This window comes from Mycetomoellerius zeteki, unplaced genomic scaffold, assembly GCF_001594055.1.
Source record: "Mycetomoellerius zeteki isolate Tzet28-1 unplaced genomic scaffold, Tzet1.0 scaffold318, whole genome shotgun sequence".
Lineage (NCBI taxonomy): Eukaryota > Metazoa > Arthropoda > Insecta > Hymenoptera > Formicidae > Mycetomoellerius > Mycetomoellerius zeteki.
In genome coordinates, this window is record NW_017257303.1 from 205,102 (window position 1) to 229,045 (window position 23,944).

At 36.4% G+C, this 23,944-nt stretch overlaps 4 protein-coding genes across 8 annotated transcripts in view; 3 read left to right on the plus strand and 1 right to left on the minus strand.

Moving 5' to 3' along the window:
• Positions 1-2,466, plus strand: part of Drat (Death resistor Adh domain containing target) — a 21,103-nt gene extending 18,637 nt beyond the window's left edge. For all 3 annotated transcript variants that reach the window (XM_018451732.1, XM_018451730.1, XM_018451731.1), the window contains exon 5: positions 1-2,466. In XM_018451732.1, coding sequence (XP_018307234.1) covers positions 1-198 — 198 coding nt within the window. In that variant the 3' untranslated portion in view covers positions 199-2,466.
• A 2,126-nt stretch (positions 2,467-4,592) lies between these two features.
• LOC108724981 (dynamin-binding protein) lies at positions 4,593-9,447 on the minus strand. The gene is made up of 9 exons (XM_018451725.1): positions 9,126-9,447; positions 8,852-9,029; positions 8,579-8,697; positions 7,042-8,499; positions 6,773-6,922; positions 5,910-6,530; positions 5,642-5,824; positions 4,957-5,565; positions 4,593-4,866 (listed from the first exon to the last, which is right to left on the minus strand). Exons 1-9 carry the CDS (start codon positions 9,213-9,215, stop codon positions 4,672-4,674), a joined length of 3,603 nt encoding a protein of 1,200 aa, XP_018307227.1. The 5' UTR covers positions 9,216-9,447; the 3' UTR covers positions 4,593-4,671.
• A 698-nt stretch (positions 9,448-10,145) lies between these two features.
• LOC108724982 (putative GTP-binding protein 6) lies at positions 10,146-13,589 on the plus strand. Of its 3 annotated transcripts, none has more exons than XM_018451726.1 (4): positions 10,146-10,499; positions 11,834-12,905; positions 13,003-13,189; positions 13,354-13,589. In XM_018451726.1, exons 2-4 carry the CDS (start codon positions 11,880-11,882, stop codon positions 13,578-13,580), a joined length of 1,440 nt encoding a protein of 479 aa, XP_018307228.1. In that variant the 5' UTR covers positions 10,146-10,499; positions 11,834-11,879; the 3' UTR covers positions 13,581-13,589. The 3 variants fall into 3 exon arrangements, with proteins under 3 accessions (XP_018307228.1, XP_018307230.1, XP_018307229.1); XM_018451728.1 differs by having other exon boundaries at positions 10,146-10,238; positions 11,838-12,905; XM_018451727.1 differs by having other exon boundaries at positions 10,416-10,437; positions 11,838-12,905.
• Positions 13,590-20,741: 7,152 nt separating this feature from the next.
• The window catches only part of LOC108724978 (uncharacterized), a 3,811-nt gene continuing 608 nt past the window's right edge, over positions 20,742-23,944 (plus strand). The window contains exons 1-2 of the mRNA XM_018451723.1: positions 20,742-20,756; positions 20,835-21,233. Of these exons, the coding sequence (XP_018307225.1) occupies positions 20,742-20,756; positions 20,835-21,233 (414 nt within the window). The remainder of the gene's footprint in view (positions 20,757-20,834; positions 21,234-23,944) is intronic.

A 23,944-nucleotide genomic window follows, 5' to 3' on the forward strand; every position in this document is an offset into this window, starting at 1 on the left:
CGGCAGCAATCTATCAAACCGGTAGAACCGGGTACACTGGAGCAGTTACGGGAGCTGGTGCAATTAGTCGCCTCGGGCGACATCGAGCCGCCTCCGCACACCGTGTATCCCGCCGAGGAAGCTCTGGACGTCGTCCAAAAGCTTTGTCACTCGGAGATCCAGGGCCGCGCGATTCTCCGCTTTTATCCCGCGGACTAGAAGATTTTTCGTTGAAAGATTTCTCCGTGATCGCGGATCAGGCGACAGATTCGACGACGACGACCGAAAAAGTCCGGTTCCGGCCCGGGTGATGGGAGTTGTACAGTTGAGAGTTACTACGCGCGTGCGTTTCGAAGTTTCAATATGTAGCTGAGAAGAACTATCGAGTGCAGAAGTAATTATATTGCTTCATATTGAGGGCCGGAGATTAGATAAAGCGTTGATACGTGTAAGTCCTGTTGAGCGATAGTTTGCGAATGAGGGGACTTGACTGCAAGAATGGTCTTCGTAGAAGTGATACATAAACTCGAAGAGAGATTTGACCTACCGGGTCAAAAAGATCTCACAAGATCCACAGAATTTGACGATACACGAATGACAGAGTTGAACGAAAGAACGACGTTCTGATTTATATAGCTGATCAAATATTAACTGTTAATTTGACAGAATTTTGTACGAAACAGTACGAAATACTTTGCGAATCCAATTTAACTTCATCGGGTATTTCGTTGATTGACAATTCTTTGTAATGCTAACAAAACGTGTAATATTCAAAGAAACGTTTTCATATAATAAATGCGAATTCTTTTCTGTAAAGGAGTTTTTTTTCGAAAATTTGCCGATGAAATGAAAAAGATTAGGAAATTATTTCTTAATTTCAGGGATTATCTCACTTTACGTCTTTCTTTTAAATAACGAGCAATTAACTTTCACAAATGAGCAGAGATAATAATGTATGCGTCAATCCATCACACGCACGTGAGATAACAGCCTAGATAGCATAAAAAAATGACGTAAAGCTATCATGTTAACAAAAAAAAGGACATTATCGTCAAAGAAGCGACGCTCTCTATTTTCTTTTAATGGATGTCTAATATTTGTCGTTTCTTGGCACAAAGTAAAGTCCAAGATAACATTACAATGTATGCATATTTGTGCTGAACGCACTAATGCAGTTATGAGCAATTAATGTACGAGGTATTCTGTTTCATATTCAAGAATTTTTGAATAGAAACATGCTGACTGGAGACACAAAGCAATACAGTTGTGTGTCTCTTTGACACGTGTGAAGCTGTGGTATTAAAACGCGTACGATAATAAAATAATTTCGATGTGTGTTGATTATTTTTACGAATAATTCATGAGTACCAGCAACTATTCAAAATAGTCATATTAACTATACTGTTTTTAACATTTATATTGTAGTTAATACGAATACACTTAAAAGTCGTTGGTGCCTAGAAATAGTGATAAAAAATATTAAAGAAATGAAACAACTTCTAATAATTGTATTAACTATACTACTTTAATCATAACTACAAATAGCTAATAATGACTATTTAAAGTTGCTGGTATTTATAAAAACATGGACAGCATGAGAAGAATTAAAGCTAATATTTTTGCTGAAAACAGATGAAAGAATGTCGAAAGTTTTCCTATAAGATGTTTCATTGATATTGCTGTATTTCGAGCAGAACAATCGGAAAGAAGTCTGTATTCATATATTTAAAATGCATTTTCAAACACTTCCTTTGTTTAATTATATCAAATGTATATTGTTGAACAATTATATTAAATATATATAAACGTGATAAGAATACAGACCGGTTTATAACAACAGCAGTACATTCGATATAATCAGAAGATTTTAGGAGATTGTGATTTTGGAGACAGATCGAGACAGCGATCATTCACGTTAATGTGATGAGAATCAGCGACCTTATTGAGCACGCATTTATTTCAAGCGATATTCTTTATGGTGGTATATTGGCGGCATTTATTGCTATGTATTTTAATTATCGAGAAACTTTATCGCGACAATAATGGTGACAGATTGATATCTCTTGTAATTATCTGAAATATACGGAGTCACTACTAATTGTTACAAATGTTCCACGATAATTAATTGAAGGACACCGATAAAGATACCGCTGACGCAGTACAAAAGTGTACCACTGCAGAACCCAAAACAAGTCCGATATTTATGAGCACACTTCAATGCATACTGCAATGAATATTGCAGCACAGGATCAAACGTGTATATTCAATGTCAATTCAGGAATAATAATCGATCGGATGCGCCTGTACGAGCGCCTAGAATAAGTTCCCCGTTAAGATAAGGATGTTGAATTGTAATAAATATCTGTCTTACCATAAAATGACACGTCGTCGCTATAGCGAGGTAATCCCGAAATTTAGTAAATAACGTGTCTTGAAAGCTAGGAATACATTATCAATAAGATTCAAAGTTGTTTCTTTGACAGGCAGATACAGAAAAAAATAATCGCTTCATAAATAGACCTAAGAATAATCTCTTTATAAATAGACTATATTTTTCATGATTTAAAAATCATTAAGACAAGTTCCTTCACAGCACACGTCTAGTTAGCAGATATATGCTTTTTCAGACGTTCCAATGTGAAAGAGTGAGATACCGTACATAAAACTATAATAATTAATGAATTGATATACTGACATATTTAACCATGTTCAAGTTTCTTAATATGCTTTCCGAATCAGAGACGAGCATGTAAGGATGCTGAATTTAAACGCATCAGTGCTGATCACACCTGATATTTTCTTAATTAAACTTTCTTCCGCGAGGTCTAGATGATCACCTCGCTACATCGTTAATATGCCACTTTATGGTATCATGCGAATATTTACGTAAGGTGTGCGTTACTTTGCTTTAAGATTCTATCCGACATAATTGAGATTTAAAATGTCGCATATAAGAGTGAACGTGAATTGCGTTTCAAGGTCAAGAGAAACGAGCGATCGGATTAAATGACGAGTAGTTGCACGCTAACCGGGCCTTGCCGTCATATCTGCCGACGATTTCGCGAAACTTAAACACCGACGTCGCGGATCCGAATCTTGTCACTAACCGGCACAATAATAAGAACATATTATACTTTACTGAGCGTGTATACACTCGTGTCCAGAATATCTCGTTGATCGTCGTTTATCGTTAGATCAGTATTCACCTTTTGCTTAGCGTAAGTTAATGTAAGTTCGTTCGCGTAAACTTGCGACATAATGCTCGCGTCGATCGCAAGTTATACCTCAGAAAGACTGTTCTGTTTATTTTAAACGGTATATTGATATATCCCTCATTTATTATTTTTTATCGTATAGGCGATAGCTTAGGGCATACATCATGTTATATTATTGTATTTACTGTTAATTGTAACAGTAAACGCATTATTATATTACGGTGATAATATAGCCAATGTCTTATTTTCTTTTTTAAATAACTTGTGTGTTTTATTTTTCTAAATCCTTCCCGTAATAATATATTCTATAATCTACACCAAATATTTCGAATTTGTTGTATATGTTGAATTTAATTAAACTCAAGGATTGTAAATATAGTAATAAAAACGATTATTAAGAAAAAATCAGAAAAATCACATTTTTTATATCAATAAGCAAAATATGATATTTATTACAATACCTAGCTAATCCAGGTAATCTTAAAATGATTAGAGTGCTAAATTTATTCTAGAAACAATAATAAAATGGCGCATTACAACAGTATATTATTCCTTGAATAATAAATATTATTTACTTGAAATAAATAATTGATAAAACACAGTTTTTAATACATTTCTACATACAACTAAAATAACAGTAGATTATAATTAAGATTTGATCAGTGTTCTTTTTGTAACATTTTTATTAATATCTTTACCGTAAATATTTATATTTGAAATAATATACAATTTTCAAGAAATTTAACATTATATACAAATATACATTAAAAATTGCACGTAAAAAATCTATCGTGTAATTAAAATATGATTAAATTTACAAATAAACAAATTATCACAAGTTTATGTATATATGCTGATAGACATATATTATTTGTTACAAAAATGGTCTACTGGATCACAATTTTGTTAGGCAAGAACATACGTGCAATTTTCTGTATTATAATATCAATTATTAATATCAGTTAGCAATTCTGTACAATTAAAAATGTTCCAGTTGTTACAGAAAAAAATATGTTGTTTCTGATTAAGAGCTATCTTTATACATGTATATATTACATTTAATACATTTATACATAAATATAATAATTCGACGATAATTCAGTACGCGTATGTAAAAATCTTAAAAAGTGTATAAATCAAATAATGTATAAACCTAAGTACTAGTAAAGAATTTGAAATGTTATTTTCGAGTATTGATCTATCTAATAATATTTCAATTAATTATCTTTTTGAGATCTTTACGTTTAATCAGATCAGATAAAAAATTCTAAAAGGCTTCTTTCTTAACATAAAATATCAATAATATATATTTTTTTATGAGATAATCATAAAAATATTTATCAAATATTGATAAATTGATAGTAATTAATAATTTCTATCAATGATTAATAATTTTGCATTCGAGTTAATTATCAGATCCCAGCATAAAATTGTAACGCTATAAATGTAAAACTTGTGCTTAATCTTAAGTTCATCGTTATGACTTTGGTTTAATGGGCGAGCTTAAATAATTCCGTGGAACGTAGCCTTGTTTACCATTACGATTCTCTACCAGCCACCATTCATCGTTTCCTTTCTCATCATGAGGTCTGAGCAGTCTCAGAGCTTGGCCATTAGTAACAGGCAATGTACCCGGCATGTTTCCAGCAAAATCGTACATCGCGTAGTAAAACTAAAATTTCATGTTAATATAAAGACATTATTACTCCGAAAGATATTAGAATATTATTAATATTCTATTATATCAGAATATTATACTAACTTCGCCGTGTATATACTGTATATTCTGATACACCTGAACTCTTGGCGTTTCGGGAACGTTGCTATAATTGTGATATACTTTTGTTTCTTGATCTAATGAAAGCAAATCCTGTAGATGCGACGAAGACACTTTCTTGATTTCTTTCTCTGGAGAATCCAACGACATCAAATTTGGAGGGCTAGCACTTTTTCTCCCGGCAGCAGCGACATCCGATGTAGTGTGATCATGATGCTGACTCTGTCGCTGAACCGGTCTCAGTTTTTGAGATGGCAAGAATCCTTGAGTGACTCCAGTGTCGACGTACCATCTCGCCGGATTTCCCATTGGATCCTGCTTTTTTATGACTCCGATCAACATACCTCTCGCAGCATCCACTTCTAGCGTAGATGTACTGGCAACGTCCTCAACCACCACATATAATTTGTCTGCAGTATATTTTTCTCTGAGCAAAGATTTCTGCTCTTCGGTTTGTTTAGACAATTGCGTTTGACCCTCGTCTATTCGGGTATTTGTACCAGCAAACGCAAAACGCGTTATTTGATTCCATATTAAATTATGATTTACGAGAAACGATTCCAATACATCTTGTGACGATAGATGCGGTGTTGTCTAAAAAAAAGAAAATTATGTTTCGTTTGTTTTCGAATTACATTAGACTGAAAATTTTCTATCAAAGTTTTAATACCTCGCAAAGAGATATATATTGCTTCGTAATTCTTCCGCTTAATAATTTTCGGGCGCCAGCAAAAGCATTTATACAATTAACCAAAATGTTGGCTGCAGCATCCAGCAAAATAGGTAATTCTTCCAACAATTGTTGATTCAGAGCTTCGTAATTACTCTTTGCAGTAAATAATTCTTCTTGTATCTAAGACAACATAAAATAAATCAGATAAAATTATGAAAAAAATAATATGTTTACAATAAAGAAGATTAAGTAACATAATAATTACAATTTTTGATTCTTTATATTTCTCACTCTTTGAAATAGCGGCGTCGTAATCCAACAACTTATCATGCCTTTTTGCTACCAACACCGCTGGCCCTTCTAACAGTGTCGCTAAGAAATGTAACGGGGCGCTAACTGTCTTCTCGATATATGACTTAAAGTCCTGTATGTACTGTGACCAAATTACAGATCTTATATCCTGCAACTTTTTCACCTCGGCAGTCGGACTTCCCTGATAATAATGAACCAACAATTCAGCTATCGCTTCACCGGATATAGCTTCATCACTAAGATACGTAATACATTGCTCAATATCTTTCACCAATTGCCATGTACATTTCTCTATAGATCGAAATTGTTTCTCGAGCTCTTCAAATTCGGTATCGCTTGCAACGTTTGTCAATCCTAGACTCGCCGACAATCGCGTGCTAAGTCTTGTTGACATTTTTGCCACAGAATGCATACTTAATTTTGACATTTTACTAAATAAAGTATTATCATTATCTAAATACTTTGATACGATATCTCTTCTCCGTTTGTATTCATTGATATAACTGGCCACATTTGTCATAGCCTCCCACGCCTCCATTATGGCTGCTTTATCTGGATGATTGTCTTCTGTACACTAAAAATTATTTTCCATACAGGAAAATATTATAATGCAATATAACTTTGAATATACACATGCGTATAAATATTTATCTGAAACGTAATCTGAATTCAATTTCACAAATGCTGCTAAAATTGATATGTATCAATTTACTGATACACTTCATTAAAATATATATTTCAAAATTGAACTTTCACTATCTCCCAAATAATTTATTTATATTCTTTGTATTTTGTGTAACTAACACGATTTCTTACCTTTATTAATTCATATAACATTAGAGGATACTTCACAATTCTTTGAATTGGCTTTATCAAAATGGAGCTCATATCAAAACAAGCAACCTGACGTCGTAATGTCTCGATACCCTTATTAAATACTTTCATGATCTCTTCATTACTTTCGTACTAAAATACAAATAGATTCAAGACAAATAATCCTAATTTTAAATGATCATAAATCTTTTACATTAGTATATAGTTGTCAATTAAAATTTTCGATTACATTATACATATACATAAAATACCTTTTTTAACAAAGCTAACGCAGCTTCATGATTCCCACAATACTTAACATAAACACTTTTCAATTTCTCGGCCATTTTCACGAAACAAGGCCCAACTGTTTGCAAACTTTCGTCACAACCTTTCATAGCTCTTAGAATCATATCCAACAACTCCTCGGCAACATGAATAACTTCCAAAATGTTCCCAAACAACGTAGCAACATCAATCCCCTTTGATTCGAGAAAATTTGGATTATGCAAATTAAATGTTTCATATGTTAACTTCAAATCACGGACATATTCTTTTTCAGTTATAACTAATTCCGATATTACATTTTGACGTTGATCTGCATTTTTTTGTTTCATATTTACAGTATTATTGATTGCAGACTCATTTTCCCATGTTTCTTTTTTAGCAGACACTTCTCCATTTGTAATAATTTCTTTCTGTAATGGCACTCTGCCTGGAGCAGGAGCAGGTGGTGCCGGTCTGTGCGGTTGCGACATTCTCTTCGGTTCCTCATTCACGACAGTGCTCGCTTCCTTAAGTCTAATCATCACAAAATCTTCAAAGTCTTCTAAATTTGATTCCTGCAGACTGTTCAACGAATATTCGGATACCGATTCGGAGCTCAAATATTCTCGTGGACACAAACCAACTAGACCATTCTTATTTTTCACTTTCACCCAATCCTCATTAGTCATTTCCACCACAGTAACACTTTCGCCTTCGTGGACATTTAAATCGCCATTCATTTGTGCGTCAAAGGTATATAGCACTTTTACGGTAGTATTCGGTTCCAAAGCATCTTTTTTTGCAAGAATTACTTCAGATTGGACTTGATGCTGCTTTGCTTCTGCACAATCGACTATTATATTGACGTAAGATAATGGAAAAATACCTTTCGTGGTATCGATCATACCCTCTAACCACTCGGAATCGATGTATCTAGTGAGATGCACTACTTCGCCGGCTCCAAAGCTCAGTTCGTTTGGAAACTGTGCATTAAATGGATATAATGTTATAGCATATGGTTTAATATCAACAGAATTTGTATGATTATTATACTGTGTACTGTCTGTATTATTAATTGTTGGCAACATCTCTGGAAACAAGTCAAAGTAATTTGGAGTAGGTTCGGCAGACAGGTTTGCATAAGAATTTATAGAAATTTCACCAAAATCTTTATAAATTGTGCCATTGTGAACTGTCGAGAAAGATGTAAAATTGTTCTCAGTTGTACATGTAATTTGTCTTTGATCAATTATATCTTGATCTTCTTCTATGTAAGATATAAACCCTTCGGGGAATATGCCTTCTCTACCATCTTCCGTAACTCCACGACACCAGCCGTCATCCAAAATTTCTGTGACAACGATCATCTCGCCTGCAGTTAAGTCTAATTCTTCGTCGAGTTGTGCCTTTAGTGTCGTTTTTACCTTAGCTCTTTTCCTTATTGACTTAGTTTTAATTGTTTTCTGTAAGAAGTATCCTTATTAATTAATAATTTTGTACACAACTGATACACGAATATGATACGATCTCTTAATATTCTACCTTTATCAATGTTGTATCCAGTTCCCATGTATGTGTTAAGGGGAAAATTCCATTTCTGGAGCCTATCCTGCCCATGCACCATCCTGAACCTATGTCCCTTACTCCAATTATAAGTTCTCCTAATAATGAAGGAATTTATGTTTCAAGTTACTATTTACAATATTGAAACTTAAAAACTATTGTTATCTCTTCCCACTTTTGTTAAAACAATTAATCTAAGTGTCTTTTAAAAAGTTCATGGCGCAACAGCATGTCTTACAGCAGTAAGCTTACCTTCTGCAAAAGACAAATCTCCAACTTCTTGTCCGGGAAAGCTGGCTATAGAAACAAACAGTCTTTCTGTTTCACTAAAAGGAGGAATTTCCACTTTATGCAGATGATTTAAGGGAAACTTGCCGACTCTGTCTTGTGACTGACCATGGCACCAGTGCTTGTCTATAATATTGTGTATCTGAAACGAGGATAATAGACCAGTCTATTGCTTTCAGCTGTTTACACTTGACTTAGGCTAGGCTCGTTAGGTTAGGCGTCAAGCGTTTGTTAGTACCACGAAATATTGTCCCTTGGGAAGACTCAGCTCTTCATCGACGGTGGTGAAGAAATCGTGTAGCACCCTCGCCAGCGTTCCCGGCTCCATTTCCGCTGCAACGCTCTCGCATCCGTTGAACTTGCGATACTACGTCCAGTATATAACGCTCAAGCGGTGGCGAGCCAGGCCAGCCTGGGCCAGCCAGTGCCCAGTGGCGTGGTGTAGCGAGGCGCCTGACAGCCGATACTGCTCCGATAAATGGCTGTCACGTGGCATACGCTCTTATTGCGTGGATCGAATTATCTAGCTATTAAATTATATGCCATTATTGAAGGAAAAACCGTCCACGTGTCGAATAAACGAATGAAATATTAATATTTTTCGCAATTAAAGTTGCAAAAAAAAATTGTCTGAGATAATGGATAATTGATAACGATCAATGACAATGTCGAATGAGAAAATTTAAATGTTTCTGTGAGCATTATAAAGATTTTATAACGAATTAGATTGAACGCAGTGCGTAGATTAATGTAAAATGTGTTTAATATAAATATAGAAACGGGTTAAGTCACGAAATCTTCAATACACTTTATTGTACCGTTAGGTAAAATATGTTTTTTAAATTTGAAATATATTGCGTTTCACTTTTACACTGAGATTAAATCAGTAACAACGATTCTAATATGCATCGGTGCGCACTCGAGTGTGTCTAACCGAAATCGCTATAAAATCATTTATAGTAAAAATTTTTTAGCATTCAAAACTTCGTTTATAAACAAAATAAATGCAAAGTGTTCGATCGCCTTGAATAATATGTATGCAAAATTTCATGTTTTAGAAAAATACAAAAATAGATTGGAATAATATTTATCAATTTCGAATAAGTTTACATTTGATACGAAATTCAAGATAATCGTGATAATTTGTCGGAAATATAAGTTCAAGTGTTTTTTTTAACAATGTACTTTACGCTTTATATATACGTCACTTCACGTATGAGCTGCGTGTCGCGTGTATCAAGTGTTATGTCACGTAGTTTCGTGGAATCAGCTGAGCCGGCTGTGCGGATTGCGTGGGATTGCGGAGTCAGCGGAGATCGATGTCGCGCTTATCGTTCTTTATTTATTTCGTGTAATTAGAACGATGTATATTTAGTACATGTGTGTGTTGATATTATACGCATCGATAGTTCTTACGTACAAAATTACATCATGCGAAAAAGTCGGGCATTAATTGACTTTTATCTAGATCTATTTTTGCCAGTAGTGAGGTTAGGACGGCTGGTATAACCTCGCACAAGTGGACCATCTTTCGTAGAAAATAATAAAGAGTAATAAAATAATGAATGGACCTGTGTGATTTCTCATTATTCATAACTTTTAATATACCCATGTAAATAGTTTCTCTTATATTTATTATATGTTTTCGTGCGACTAATAAAAATTAAGGAAGATGAAATCGTTCCTTTTCTTTAAAAATGACACAAGTCAAAAAATGTTTCCGAATTATTATTATAAATGAGTTAGATGAAGATTACTCTATCAATCATCAAAAGTAAACTAATTTACAGTCCGACCACCAAATAGTACTTGTGTCATTCCTAAAGTTTTTAAAGAGAGCATAATATTTACTTTCTATGAGAGTGACACATTTTGAATTGGGTAATTATTTAGAATACTATCCCACCTAAAATCTTAATAAAAATACACTCATTCGACACGTTTTCACTCAAAATGAAAGAATCTGGCAAAGAAATGCGACGGCCTCATGAACCGAGATATTAAACGTTGAAGTTTTAGAAGTTAAGATATCTGTCATCTCCACTCGATACATTGCTATGTATACGTTCTACTTTTACTTAATTACACATTCATTGCTTTAAAAACAAATTCTCTGCTTCACAAACATAAATTCACTACTTTAAAAACACAAATTCACTGTTAATGCAAAGAATTTGTGTGCTTAAAGCAGTGAATTTATATTTTTAAAGCAGTGAATTTGTTTTTTTAAAGTAGAGAATTTGTTTTTGAAGCAGTGAATTTGTGTAATTAAAGCAGAACGTATATATTGAGTCGGGATGACAGATATCTTAACCTCTAAAATCTCGAACTTTAACTCTTAATATCTCGATTCACGAGGTCGATCGCCGGATTTTTTTGCCAGATTCTTTCATTTTGAGTCAAAACGCGTCGAATGAGTGTATTTTTATTAAGATTTTAGGTGGGGTATGGTATTCTAAATAATTACCTTGAATTGTATTGTTTTTGTAAATAAAAAGGAAAGTCTTCTACAGAGAATATTTAGATTTAAAAGTTTTGATGATTGAGGTTTGAAAAAGAAATTTTTTTATTTTGAATCTAGTTATTATAGCTAATAAAAATAAATATAACTGTTGTTGATGTTTCAAGTTAGTCAATTTTGATGAATTATTCCATGTTTGTTATAATTTTTAGGATATCAAAATCATCGCAACTAAAAAGGGTGGTTTTTAAAAGTTATGATTAAAAATGAAAAAAAAAACATTTGATTATGTTTTTAAAAATATATTCTTTTTGCTCATATCTTTTTATTAGTCAATAATTTCCTGTTAAGTAGAAAAATAATTTTTCCTCTTTTCTCAAGAACTTAATTTTTTTAATTGTGTCACATTTGAAGAAAGGAAATAAAATGATCTTATATATACATAATAAAACTATCAATGATATTAAACATTTTGTACAATTTAGTTAGTGATTGTTATATTAAGTTTCGGAACTGATAATTTTTTATAAAATGCATTGCATACGCAAGATTATAAATATTACACAGTGGAATCTGCAAGTATTTAACAAAGTTAATAGAGCACACAAGAGATCAGGAATATTGCTACAAAATATTATTTGTCGTTTGAATCACGACTCTGAGGAATATCTATCTGAAGAAGATGAGAAGAAGCAAAACGAATACGTCAAGATTGCTAGTCGTTATTTAGGCATTGCAGTTGGTGGACACAGGACGTTTATTTTACAACCGTATATAAAATGGGGCAAAGATAAGAAGAGAAACACTTCGCCAGAACTACAAATGGCTGAAGCTGTAGCACTAATAAATACTCTACCTAATTGGTGTGTAGTTGGAACAAAGTACGCTCCGTTACTTACACTACAGAGGAAGCATCTGCTGGGTACCGGCGGGATCGAGAATCTAAAGAAGGACTTAAGACAATGTCCAAACCCCACTGCCATATTTGTTAGCACTAATCTGTTGAAATTTGTCCAAATCAGAGAATTGGAAAAGATCTTTGGCGTACCAGTGTACGATCGTTACTCCATAGTCATTCACATATTTCGTGAACATGCGAAGACTGCAGAGGCAAGGTTGCAGGTAGCCTTAGCAGAGATACCATATATTCGGAAAAAGATATTCGAAACGTGCGTTAGTCGCAGTGGCGCGATAAACGTGACGGAGGAGACAAAACGGTTGCTCGACAGCAAAGAGAAAAAATTGAGAAACGAATTGAAGAAGCTGCAGCAGCATCGACGAATGATCAGGAATCAACGTAAGAAGCACGGTTTCCCCACGGTCGCTGTAGTCGGTTACACAAACGCAGGGAAAACTTCCTTAATAAAAGCGCTCACGGATGACAATTCTCTACAACCTAGAAACAAATTATTCGCAACCCTTGACACTACCGCGCATCAAGGCATTTTACCCAACAGATTAAAAATTTTATACATGGATACTATCGGATTTATTCAAGATGTGCCGGAAACTCTGATTGAACCATTCATTGTGACTCTCGAGGATGCCATAATCGCTGTACGTTGGTTTTATATTATCTCTCCCTCTCTTCTCTCTTACTGCTATTTTTTTTTCTTTCACAAAAATTTCCCAATTTAAGAATTCTTTTTCCTAGGATGTGATAGTTCACATATACGATGTCAGTCATCCTGATATGAAGGCGCAATATGAGCACGTCCAGGAGACGATAAAACCCATGTTGGATGCTCGTCCAATAATCGACGTTGCCAATAAGTGCGATCTTGTTCAAAGCGAGTGCATACCCAAGGATGCAATTGCCGTCTCCGCTAAGGATCTGACAGGTGCGATCAGAATTTATTGTCGTTGTCTATACAGCATAAATCATTCGAGCAACGTTGCAACATTCCAGAAATATTGCAGTAACATTGCTGCAAGTTTTTATGTATGGGCGTTAATGAATCCGCTGGATGCAACAACAACTTTAAAACAATTTAAATATTTACAGGAATCGATTTGTTGCGCTTGAAGATACAGGAGGTCCTTTTAGCCACGACTGGATTATTAACCATACGTGTGAGGGTAAAAGCAGGCAGTTCTGCGGCCAGCTGGTTGTATAAAATGACGACAGTGACAAACGCCGAATCAGATCCGAATGACGTTCAATATTTAATTATGAAAGTGATTGCCACTGCGGTCGACATTCAAAAGTTCAAAAAATTTTTAAAAGAATAAAAAGTTTTATACCACATTTTACTCTTTTGCAATTTATTGTTCTCTTCTTTTTACGTAATAGAAAGAGGCACTTTTTGTGAGGATTTAAAATATTTTGATTGCACATAAAGATATTTTTTTTTTTTTCAATTAGTCTTATCTACTTTACAATTAAAAAGATCATATACGTATAGATTATCTATTAATCATTATATACAATATTCGAGTAGTTTTAATAACATCATAATTTTATAAATAATTTTCTTCTACGAAAGAATATTTTAAATTCCTTGTGTCAGATATATTAAGTCTTTAATACTAAATTGCACGATTCACGAGCAGTAATTTGCTATTAAAAATGTATGATAGGAAAATATAAAAACGTATGTATATCGCCATTTTTATCGGAGAATTCAATTTACATATAAATATGTGAATTACTGAGAATGTTTTTTGTTTGAATGAATCACGTGCGCGAACGCATACAGAACGCACTTGAAAATCTTAGAAATATTCTTGGGCGCGGCATGCTGCCAAGAAGTCATTTCTTTTTACAGCTCGGCATGTACACGTGCTCAGCACGTGTTTCTCTGCAATCGGCAGACGACACGACTTCAAATTTCAACTGAAAGATACTTGTCAGGGCTATTAACGAGATTAAAGACTTTATCACGGCACTTAGGCACAGGCGATGCAAGTGTACAATTTGTAAAGTTTACTTTGTAAATAGGATTTCATACTTAAAGCGAAACTTATCATTTGTACTCTGGACTTTTCAACTTTGTAATATTCCCATTGATATTCACAAATGCTGTCGTTGATTAAAAGAGAAAGAGACGTTCTCAATAAATTGCGTTCTTTACGAAACAATCACAAAGAATATTAAAATAGATTTAACGAACAAAATAAAAGTTAATTATTCTTTGTAAAATATGACAAGATTTAGAGAATTACTCAATATGAATTTAAACAATTTTTTAATCTAAATAAAATCATAAAACTCTATTTTTTAAAGTTCTATACTTTTCAAGAGTATTTTTTTCATAATTACATATATAATCCAACAAAAATGCATTTTGTCAGAGAAATTTCCATAAATTTTTTCATTTCTAAGGCTATAATAATTGATCATATCATTCCGTCGTATAAATATTAATATCCTTTTGACAGAAAAAATTAAAACCTATTCAACGAATTGTAAATTTTTAAACTTTATTAACACTTCCATTTTTTTTAAATAAAAGTTTAATGCATTCCTCACGTGGCTTTGTGCTTCTCGACCAAGAAAAATACAATGCTATTTCAACGTTGCAGATGGCATATGTATCTGGCGAGAAGTACTGAAATAGGAAGAAAAATCTTCAAAAAAGGAACGGCACTTCAGACTTTCGCACGGAGATATGTGGTCTGAAATTTGGCAAGACAATCGATTTACGTCTGGATCGTTGCCCAATAGAAAAGATCGCCCCGTTTAGTTATCGCCACCGTTTTATTAAGAGTTCCGTTTGTTTGCTTTATTTCTCCGCTCCTCGCGCGAGTGTGCCGGCGATCAACCACCGCGAGAGAAACTTCACGACGAGGGTGCCGCCGTCACGGCGCGATGTATAATTCATAGAACTCGATGGCTCTGCGCGCCCAAAGGGTGTCCTGGTAATTTTATATGGCAATAGCAGAACGAGATGCTATCTTTTTTCACAATGACGCTCTCTTTTTTTTTATCTAATCGAGGAACTCAATTCATTCGTTGTAATCTCGATAGTCTACTCCAGTTTCTGTCTTTCTTATCGTTGAATGCACCAAATAGCTACGCCGACAATGAGCACAATTTTACCGTCGTAAAACTCAGTCGAGGGAATGTTAATAACGAACGCGAATCGGAGGGTGATTCTCAACGAGTCGCGACAGCTACGTTCTATGCGGGCGACTCTCGACCGTAAAACTCTCTCCAGTATACGTACTAACCCGAGCAACGCGTCATTAATATCCGGTGACGGCGGGACACCCTGTGTGTAGCCTTATAAAGTGCCCCCGGCAGAATTAATCGCGCCGCGCGGAGGAAGAGAGTTCCGGACTCTCTCCGCGCGTCGTCCTTTGGTTGTGGGAATTAATGAAGGATTGATATCGCGATTATGTTGTAGCAATAGCGTAGAAGAGGGTCCGGCGGTGGGCACCGTGTGGGCCGATCGGCAGCAGCGGCAGCGCGGATCGTGGCAATAATTAATTGCAGGCGTGACGGCGCTTTAACGTCGTTAATTTTCATTATCTCGATCGGAATCCGCTTGTAGCGCGGAACGCCGCCGCTTTGCGCTCGCTAATTTCGCGCGCGTACTCGTTCGCCTCACTTCCGGGAAACGCGTTAACGATTCTTGGGGTGAGCTCCATCGAGGATGAAACGGGAGAAAGGGAAAACAGGGATATCTTGCAAATTTTGTCACACGTCGCGGCTACGATAACGCTAATGTTACGACCGCTCTTGTGGCCGGAAATCGCGACGCGCGAAAACGCACTTGACAAGATGTTTGGATTATTAAAGCGAGTCAAGTAAAACCTAATTACCGTGATGGTCAATCAAATGACAGATCAGCACTGCTGTCCTCCTACTGTGTACATCTAGTGTATCGAGACAATACGAGTAGTAATCAAAGATCGCTATGCAGTAAATTCAAATTGTCGCGGCCGTCCCGTTAATTGATGAGTTCATCCGAGAGTAGCGTTTCATTTATCAAAGAAAACTACATTAAGTTACACGTAACGTACTCGCTAGTTGTAATTTTCCACTCAACAGTATAACATACGTGTGTTATATTACAGTTATATGCATATAGTTATATTGTTGAATGAGAAATTACAACTAATAGGTACGTTTCTCTTCTTATCTCCTAAACAAACCCATTGGAAAAGTGGCAACGATGAAGATTTGGTACGGTGGTCCATTAGATTGTCACTATCAGCCCGGGTCCGATCCGTATTTATTTAAACACGCTTTAAATACAAAGCTGCGGCTTGACCGAGGCCTATCGCGCCTGCCCTCGGCAATTAAACGAACGATTGGCTAACGAACGTCGATCGCCTCGCCGAGCGCGCGGCTCGTGTAACGTAATGACCGTCGTGCTGATTTGCTCGCCGTTACGGATTCAATTACGGGCGGCTTGCCCCGGTATTTTGCACGACGCGGTACGCCCGAGCGTTCCGAGATCAACGGCGGAAATTAAATTAAACTTAACGCCGCCGTACGGCTACGCGTGCATAAATAACGAAAGTGACACCGGCCCGGGACGGCCGGGACCTAACGAACATAATCCGATATTTGCGTTGTTTTAAGCGCCGTTTGGCCGCACGCTCCCGGGCAAACTGCGAAGCTGTCTGCTAAATGAAGTTCAGATCAAACAAGGGCTGGCGCTAATTGACTTTAACTGAAACACCGATCGGTTAGCGCCGATCATTTTTAACTCTCTACCGTCCAATACAACTTTCAAGTCACATATCCGTTTGTTTTGATTATTGCTTGCATTTGCTGTTAACAAGAAAATGCTTTTTATATGCATACTTTCTAAGTGCATAGACCTGCTATATGTTTTATTCAAATTTAATTTAACTTGTTTGTTATATGTATATTGAAGATATTTTCAAAACCCGAAATATTGTAATTTATGTAATTAGGAGATTTAGACACGTTTTATGATTATATTCATATAGCCCGTTCTTATTATAAGATCTCTTAAGTAATGTTTTAATTAGGGATGCACCGGATATCCGGAAAGTATCCAGTATCCGGCATTTTTTGCTATCCGACCGGATAATCGGATATTATTGGTATCCGAGAATATATCCGATTGAAATTTGATATCATTAAATTGTTGATTTTTTTATTATACAAATGTTCTAAAAATAAGTATGCATATTCATAATGCTATAATACTTATACATTGTTGCAAAATTACAATTTTTTCTCTATAGGTTTTTTTTTAAGACATTTTGTCCGAAAATCCGGTATCTGATAATTTTACGATCCGGTACATTCCTAGTCTTAATAAGACACTATACCTATATATGGATCTGCAATTGGTTTATAACAACTGTACATAAGACGATCTTGAAGAATCAATTATAAATATCGTTCTTACAGTTGTCTAAAATTTGATTTTACCAAAACAAATTTTTTTAACAGCTTAAAAGTTTTTCGTGATGTACGCAAGGTATCCTACGGAAGAATACAGGAAATGCATTAGAATGTTTCGTTTCTCGTACATAAATATTCTCACATCCAACTGTCATCGTGTCTAGGAAATGTCTAGGAACTGAAAGACACGAAAATTGAGTTCAACGGTGTTTGACTTTTGCAAATGTAAGCTCTCCCATGTTTAATCGCTTAAAAGGAGGTACGACATGCCTAAGGTGTGAAGTCGGCAATGTAAGGTGGGGCCTGTTTTGCGGCCGACATTCGCGGCTCGGTTAGTAACTCTCGAGTTTGAGCGGCTGACTTCAAAGGGACGCGAAAAAATTCGTGCGCGATTGACCCCGCGTAAGGGAATACCTTCGCGAGACGATCAACGCGATTCCCTCCCTTCCCTCTGTTTTCCCATCTTTCTTTCCTTTACGTATCTTACTCGTGTAAGAGGTCGTACATTAAGCAATACGTGCATTTGCATACGCGCCCTATTTCCCCTTCTGCTTCATTCACGTTCTTGTCATTGCGACTTAACGCGTGTCGTCTCGCGCGTGCAGTCATTTATCGTGAGGTTTATACCTGGTGTTCCGCCACTACCGCATCAATGCTTAATCCCGCTGATCTGTTTGGGACTATATGACCTAAAATGTAATTAATTTTCTTACTGGTATTTTATTTTTTCTCTAATATTCAATATTTAAATTTAATTGTTAATTTGAGATCTTTTTTCTGTAAAAATTAAAAAAAATTCTTTTAGAGCTTTTAATCATATATGTAGATCTATAAATGACCTATAAATGATGATCATAAGTAAATTTGAACATCAGATCACTAGAATTAACGATAAATTGAAAACGAGAATTTTTATACACTGGCAGCTATTGTAGAATAACAAGATGTTCTCTTTCTTGAGCTGAACTTCTCAATGTATATAATAAATAAATGTACAAATTATATTTAAAAAATTTTAATTTCTACTCGTTATTAAAAAATATTTGAAAGTCACGAGCTTTATATTATTTATTTAGGTAGAGGAGAAGGAGTATTATGGCACTCTCCAGTTACACAATACATTTTACACAATAACTTTGTTAATAATCAATATTTAAGTTTAAAACTTGACAATTACATTCATTAAAATGTAATTGAATCGATTCTGGACTCAAAGTTACGAAATATTTATTACTTAGGATACTATTAATAAAAATGTGGCGACATTGCATGAAGAAAAAACACTCTAAGAAAAAAATGGGCCGTAATATGGCCTTCCATAAAAATAGCTTTAAAATATAAGTTTTATTGAGAAAACAGTATTTGATTACAAAATTAACAAAAAAGAAAAACATTTTAAAATGTATGCAAATGAATGTATATACTTTCGCATAACTTCTGCATATAAGCTGCTCAGTATTAAAAATCTCAGTACTAAAAATAGTACATGTAATATAAACTATAGATTAACAGTAGAGATACAATCGATTATCAAATAATTATTTTGATATGAAAACCTCAAAAAAGAGATCGTGAGTAATCAATATCCATAGAAGGCCACATTAACAAAATGCCATGATATTGTTTAAATTTGTATAATTCAAAATATATATAGTCAAATAAAATGTTAAATAGAAAATAACACACTCAAAAATACATATATTCGTGTAATAATATGCTCAAGTTTAAGAAAAATTAGGGGAAATAGGTGTAATTAAATGCTAAAGTGTACCTCAGAAACGTTTCGAAATACTTGAAAATGCGTTATAATAAGTGCTGGCTATTGAGTATCGGTGATATTAGCGTCATGGTGTAACGGCTAGCTACTGAACTAATAATTCCATAAGTAATCATTAAGATTCGCTATATAATAGCGGAGATATTAAGGGAGGTCACAATATATACACTGGCCATAATATTACCTTTTCCTCTATAATTAGATATAAGCAATTTTTTCTCATTTCTTCAAACTTGATTTTTGTAAAAGAAACAATGCAAAAATTATTCTTTTAATTATTTTTTGTTTTCTTTCTTCTTCTTATTATTATATTTCTTGTATGAAACAGTAATTTTATAAAAGAATGTAGATATGGACATACGTATTTCGTTTATAATTATACATTTATATAAAATTCTTTACTTTTAAGTTCTTGTATAAAATTTTTTACTGAGTACTAATTAGATATGTTTATGAACGTCCGATTTTGTGTCAGAATTTTTTCTAAGGGGAGGGGACAGTCTTGCCACACGTAAGGAAAAAAAGTTCAAATATTTCCTTCCTTGGTGACTCTACAATCTCTGTCGAGTTTTAATGACCTTTATTTTCGTCACTTATTCATTTCTAATGTTTATACCTTTTAGTTAAAAGCTTCCCCACCATAAAGTAGATAGGTAGATAGGTATATGTCGAGCAAGGTATTTTTGGGGGTTTTTATTTTTTTTTATATTTTTGTATTTGTATAAAAAATTTAACCAATACTCGCTTTTATTCAACACGCGTCTCTCGACCAGGGGGGGCAAATGCCTCCCCCCTATCTGGACGTCCATGGATATGTTTACATGGGAAATACATCGTATATTTGAAAAAATATAATCAAGAAGAAATGACAAAGAAAAGTTCACAGATATTTTCTATATTATATATATTTAACACTCACATTGATATCGTATCGTATAGATTCAATATTTTGTACCAACAAAATGTAGAATTTTAAAGAATGCTTTTTAAACAATGTGCATACATAAAATGTTATAAATTTCTACTTATAATGTAAGGCACGGTCGACGATTAATGGTACCAAGAAGAAAAACAAAAACGTATATAATATGCGCCCTGGATTATCTCCCGGATCGCTCGATCTCTGTAATTTATACCAACTTTCTCCCTCTCCTCATGACGCCGGCCTTGGTTGTGAGAATACACATCGTGTGCAATCCTTTTGGCCTCTTCGCATGGTACGTCCCTGACACCGGCAAGTCGCGCGATTGGCCCTCCCGCGGGCGTGGGAGCTCCGCGGGGGTTCATGGTTTGTCGCACGGTTAGTACAACTGTGCTGGGGGGTGGATCGAGGCACGCGGGATGGCTAGTACCTGAGGATAGGACGAGACGGGGGTAGGTAGACAGGAGTGATAGCCGGTCGGCGCAAGTGCGACGAGGAAGCGGCGGGGGTGAGGGGCGTATCGCGGCCTGGCGAAGCCCAGTCGAGTCCCGTGAGTCCGGGCAAGCACTGCTATCGAGTAGGTGGCATCGTGGTGGTGGTGGTGGTGGTAGTGGTGGAGGTGGTGGTGTTAGGCGTCGTCCGGGACCGAGGAGAAAGAGAGAGAGAGAGAGATTCCTCCGAAAGAGAGAGAGAAAGAGAAAACCGCCATCGAATACCGCTGCCGCCGCCGTCGTCATCATCGTCATCGTAGTCATAGTCGCGGTCGCTGTTGTTGCCGTCTTCATTATCATCTTCGTGTTCGTCGTTACCGTCGTGCTGCTGCCGTCGAGGCGGTGCGTCGTCGTCGCGCGCTCGGTAAAAGCCCAGCCCCGAAGAAAGGAGTAAACAGCCTCCCTCGTCTCTCTCGCGCCGCATGTCAAGAGAGCGAAATGAATGGAGAACGAAAAAGCAGAAAGAGCGAGGAAGTTAACGCGAGCGAATGAGCGGACGAAAGAAATGAAGAGAGAGAGAGAGTGAGAGAGAGAGAGAGAGAGAGAGAGAATATGTGTGAATGGGAGAGATAGAGAGAACGTAATGTGCGATTGCGAGTCGAGAGAAAGGGAGAATGAAGCGTTCTCAGAAGCGGTAAAGAAGTACTCGTCCCGGTTGTTATCAGAGGGGAAAAGAAGAGGACGCGCCTACCGGTCGTGCGGCGCGCAAAGTCTCGTCTTGTCGAGCCTCGCCGGCGACGAGGTGGCAGAGGAGGTGAAGGAGGAGGAAGTGTAGGAGGTGTAGGAGGAGAGGCGACGGCAGCGAGAGCTGTCACTTCGATCGCCATTTTAGCGCCGAGGAACGGCTGTGTCGGATACGCACGTCGAGACCTGTGCGTGCCGACGACGCGCCGCAATGGATGCGTCTCGCCTGATCCGTGTCGCCCTCGCCGTACTTTCGGCACTCGCGAGTGCCTGCGACCTTTCTCCTCCCCTCGCCTCCTCTTCTCCCTCCCTCCCTCCCTCTCCTCCTTAAGGGAACGCGCGCTAAAGTCCGAAACTCGAAGGAAGCGCGACGCGCCACTGAATCGCGCGAATGTACATTCGGTATTTATAGTCGATTCTTATATTTAAGAATTCTAAGTACAGTCTGAAGATGTCACAAGTCATTAATAGATATTGGGTACTTTCGATTTAGTGACACGACACAAGAGTCGACGCAAGCCTCAATTCATCTTTCTTCATATTTAGTGAGTAATAAAGATAGAATGACGTTTATGCCGACTTGTGTCACCAAATGAAAAGCACCTATTATCTTGAGGCATTCCTTAAAACGATCTCGAAATAAGAACTGAATACTGAATATCGGCCTTTGTCATCACGTGTCTATCGTGATTCTTCTTGGATTGGACTGTTATACTTTTTAATCCTCGACTACAACAACGAGTTATTCGAAGTGAAAATTTGGACGACTGTTATACAATCTGTATACCATGGCCGATATTTATAGTCCATTATGGATTTTCTACAATAAGCCGTTATAGACCAGAAGCCAGGAGCAAGTTGTAAGTGGGTCAGCAGACCCACTTTGCTTTATTGTCATAAGACAATAAGTTAGTAATCAGTGACTGCAAGGAAATGGCCAAATTCCATTTCTTACGATTTAAAACTTAGATTACGTTATGACTGACTAATCACATAATGTATTATTTGTCCTGGAAACTACCACCCTTCTGATTACCGGCTGAAATATTGTGACGTAACGATCTAATGTTATTTATTCTGAATGTAAGTTTCCTAAGATTTATGATTATAATTTTGATTTATCACTAATCTGATATGAGTGATGACTAACGGCTTATTGTAGAAAGCCCATTACATTTAAGACTGACTTGAATACAATCTTAAGATGTTATGAATTAATCAGAGACCCGAATATATCTTGAGACGCTACTTAAGATGATCTTAAACTAAGAACGGACTATGAACACCGCCCTATAAGATTTTAAATCATAGGTGAAGAAACCTCAAATATTCCTCTATTAATCAACGTAAGATTTTTACTTACATTTTATACTTTAAACAGGACGCTTCAGAACTTAGGTGTCGTTTCCACAGCTGTAGTTGAGGGTCAATTTTGTGAAAGAAAAGACATGATCCTGTCTTCGGGTCTATTTGATAAATACGTTCCTCTTGATAGATAGATAAGGCTTTTAAGACAAGACGAGATATTAATTCTTAATTTCATCGTGAAACGTTTTCGGTCTAAACTAGTCTACAACGACGTTGCATGCTTGGCAAATGCGAGTTTTCTAGGCCGTTGCGTGCTGCACGCGGCGATAGTGAGTGTATCTCAAAATTTGTGCACTAGTAATTCGAGTAATCGCTGATCGTTAGTGCGGCCGATTTCTACGACGAGCCGTAAATCTTTCGAACGGGACGTACTATTCGCGCGCTTCTCGCGAATCGCGAACTATCGAAGGACGTTCACGCGTCCCACCTACCGCTAACTTCATTCGGTTCGCGACTCGAATCGAGCGTTACGGTTACGGTGTGATTTTTCACGGTTGTGGTACATTGCCCGTGGCAAATATTAACGAATATTAACGATATTGAACGAATTTCAGAAACGATATCGGTAACCGAAGAGTTGAAAACGGGCGGTTCGATTTCTCTCGTTGGTTTCGCGAAAACATATGCAGCTTTCAAATGGACGGTACGCGACTCGAATTCGTGATATCGGACGTCAGTGAAGGAAGAGAGTAAAAAGGATACAAAGAGAGTAAAAAGAGTAGATGGAAAGAACGGTGTTCAGACATGCACGATGGATGCGTGAGTGATGGACAACAGAGGTAAAGAGAGAGAGAGAGAGAGAGAGAGAGAGAGAGAGAGAGAAAGAGTGGGAAGAAAGTGAGTGAACAAGTGGTAGAAAGGAGACAAGGTGAATCAACGGGCGAGAAGGAGAGAAGTGAATGGGCGAATGCGATGAACGAACGACGAGCGAGTCAGTCGGGGCGAGAAAGAAAGAGGTGAAAGCTAGTGTCGGAGGGAGAAAGAAGTGTGCGTGAGAAAGAGAGAGAGAGAGAGGGGGGGGGG